The sequence below is a fragment of the Etheostoma spectabile genome, chromosome 12, assembly GCF_008692095.1.
Source record: "Etheostoma spectabile isolate EspeVRDwgs_2016 chromosome 12, UIUC_Espe_1.0, whole genome shotgun sequence".
Lineage (NCBI taxonomy): Eukaryota > Metazoa > Chordata > Actinopteri > Perciformes > Percidae > Etheostoma > Etheostoma spectabile.
Genome location: NC_045744.1, coordinates 1,882,235 through 1,883,341, shown reverse-complemented (window position 1 = coordinate 1,883,341; position 1,107 = coordinate 1,882,235). Strand labels below are relative to the sequence as shown.

At 43.3% G+C, this 1,107-nt stretch overlaps 1 protein-coding gene across 2 annotated transcripts in view; it reads right to left on the bottom strand.

Annotated features, from left to right (window-relative positions):
• The window catches only part of LOC116698833 (integrin beta-1), a gene marked incomplete at its 5' end in the record, with an annotated part of 18,059 nt that overhangs the window by 6,010 nt on the left and 10,942 nt on the right, over window positions 1–1,107 (bottom strand). For both annotated transcript variants that reach the window (XM_032531035.1, XM_032531034.1), the window contains 1 exon segment: window positions 307–473. In XM_032531035.1, the coding sequence (XP_032386926.1) occupies window positions 307–473 (167 nt within the window).

The following is a 1,107-nucleotide window of genomic DNA, read 5'->3' as shown; positions in this document are numbered from 1 at the left end:
GTAGTGGAGTAACTAAAGTAACTAGTAACAGATGAATTTAGTGGAGTAACTAAAGTAACTAGAAACTAAATTAACTGGTAACTAAAAAGGATTGTAGTGGAGTAAAAAGTACAATATTTCTCTCTGAAATGTAGCAAAGTGGCATGAAAAGAAAAGACTGAAGTACGAGTGCCTCAATGTACATTGGTACCCAAGTACAGTAATTGAGTAAATGTGTTTTACATTCAGTTTAAGAGCTGAAAAGTCTAAAAAGGATTCCCAGGTTCCCATAACTATTTCCCAGGTGCTCCGGCGTGACTGGCTCACCGTGTCCCACTTGGCGTTCATCTTCTCCTTCTCAAACTTGGCGAACTCGCGGCGGTCGTGGATGATCATGAGCAGCTTCCAGATGAGCAGCAGGGCGAGGCCGATCAGCACGATGCCTGCTACCACGCCCGCCACGATGGGGATGATGTCAGGTCCCGCCGGGCAATCTGGAGGAGAGAACATGCACAGAAACCAAATGAAATCCATTCCTCATATGCATCAAAATGATCTTAAATGGTAAAGAAGATTACAGTTTGGACTCTGACAAACTATACATGTGACGTGACCAGCTGACGCAAATCCGCAAACCTGATGCAGTCGTGCTCGTCACACACCTACTGAAAGAGATTAATTGTGCGCAGTGATAGTCAACGAATTAGAGACAGATTCTTCTATTTTTGAGTTCCCTAAAATATAAAAATGTTTTCTAAACAGTAATCAGGACATAGACAGTGGGGCTTCTGCTTGTCAGACGGCACAAGACTGGATTTATTGGGTAACTTCATTAATTCTGAATATGCTAATTCAGCTATCAACAGTCTGTGGTCAGGAAAGACTAGGACCGTCACTATTTGGTATAAATCAACCTGTGATAAGGGATATATGATCCCACAGTAAGCTAAACTCATTCAGTACGGTAGAGATACAGTAGTGCACAGAATCTCCATGGTTACAGAGCATGGATCGCCTGGTGTTTAGCATGATGGCCCAATGGTTAGGTTCTGGGTATGAATCCAGGTCATTCCGGGCCTTTTGTGTGGGTTTCCTCCACAGGTTGAAAACAGGATCTGCAGCAATGTG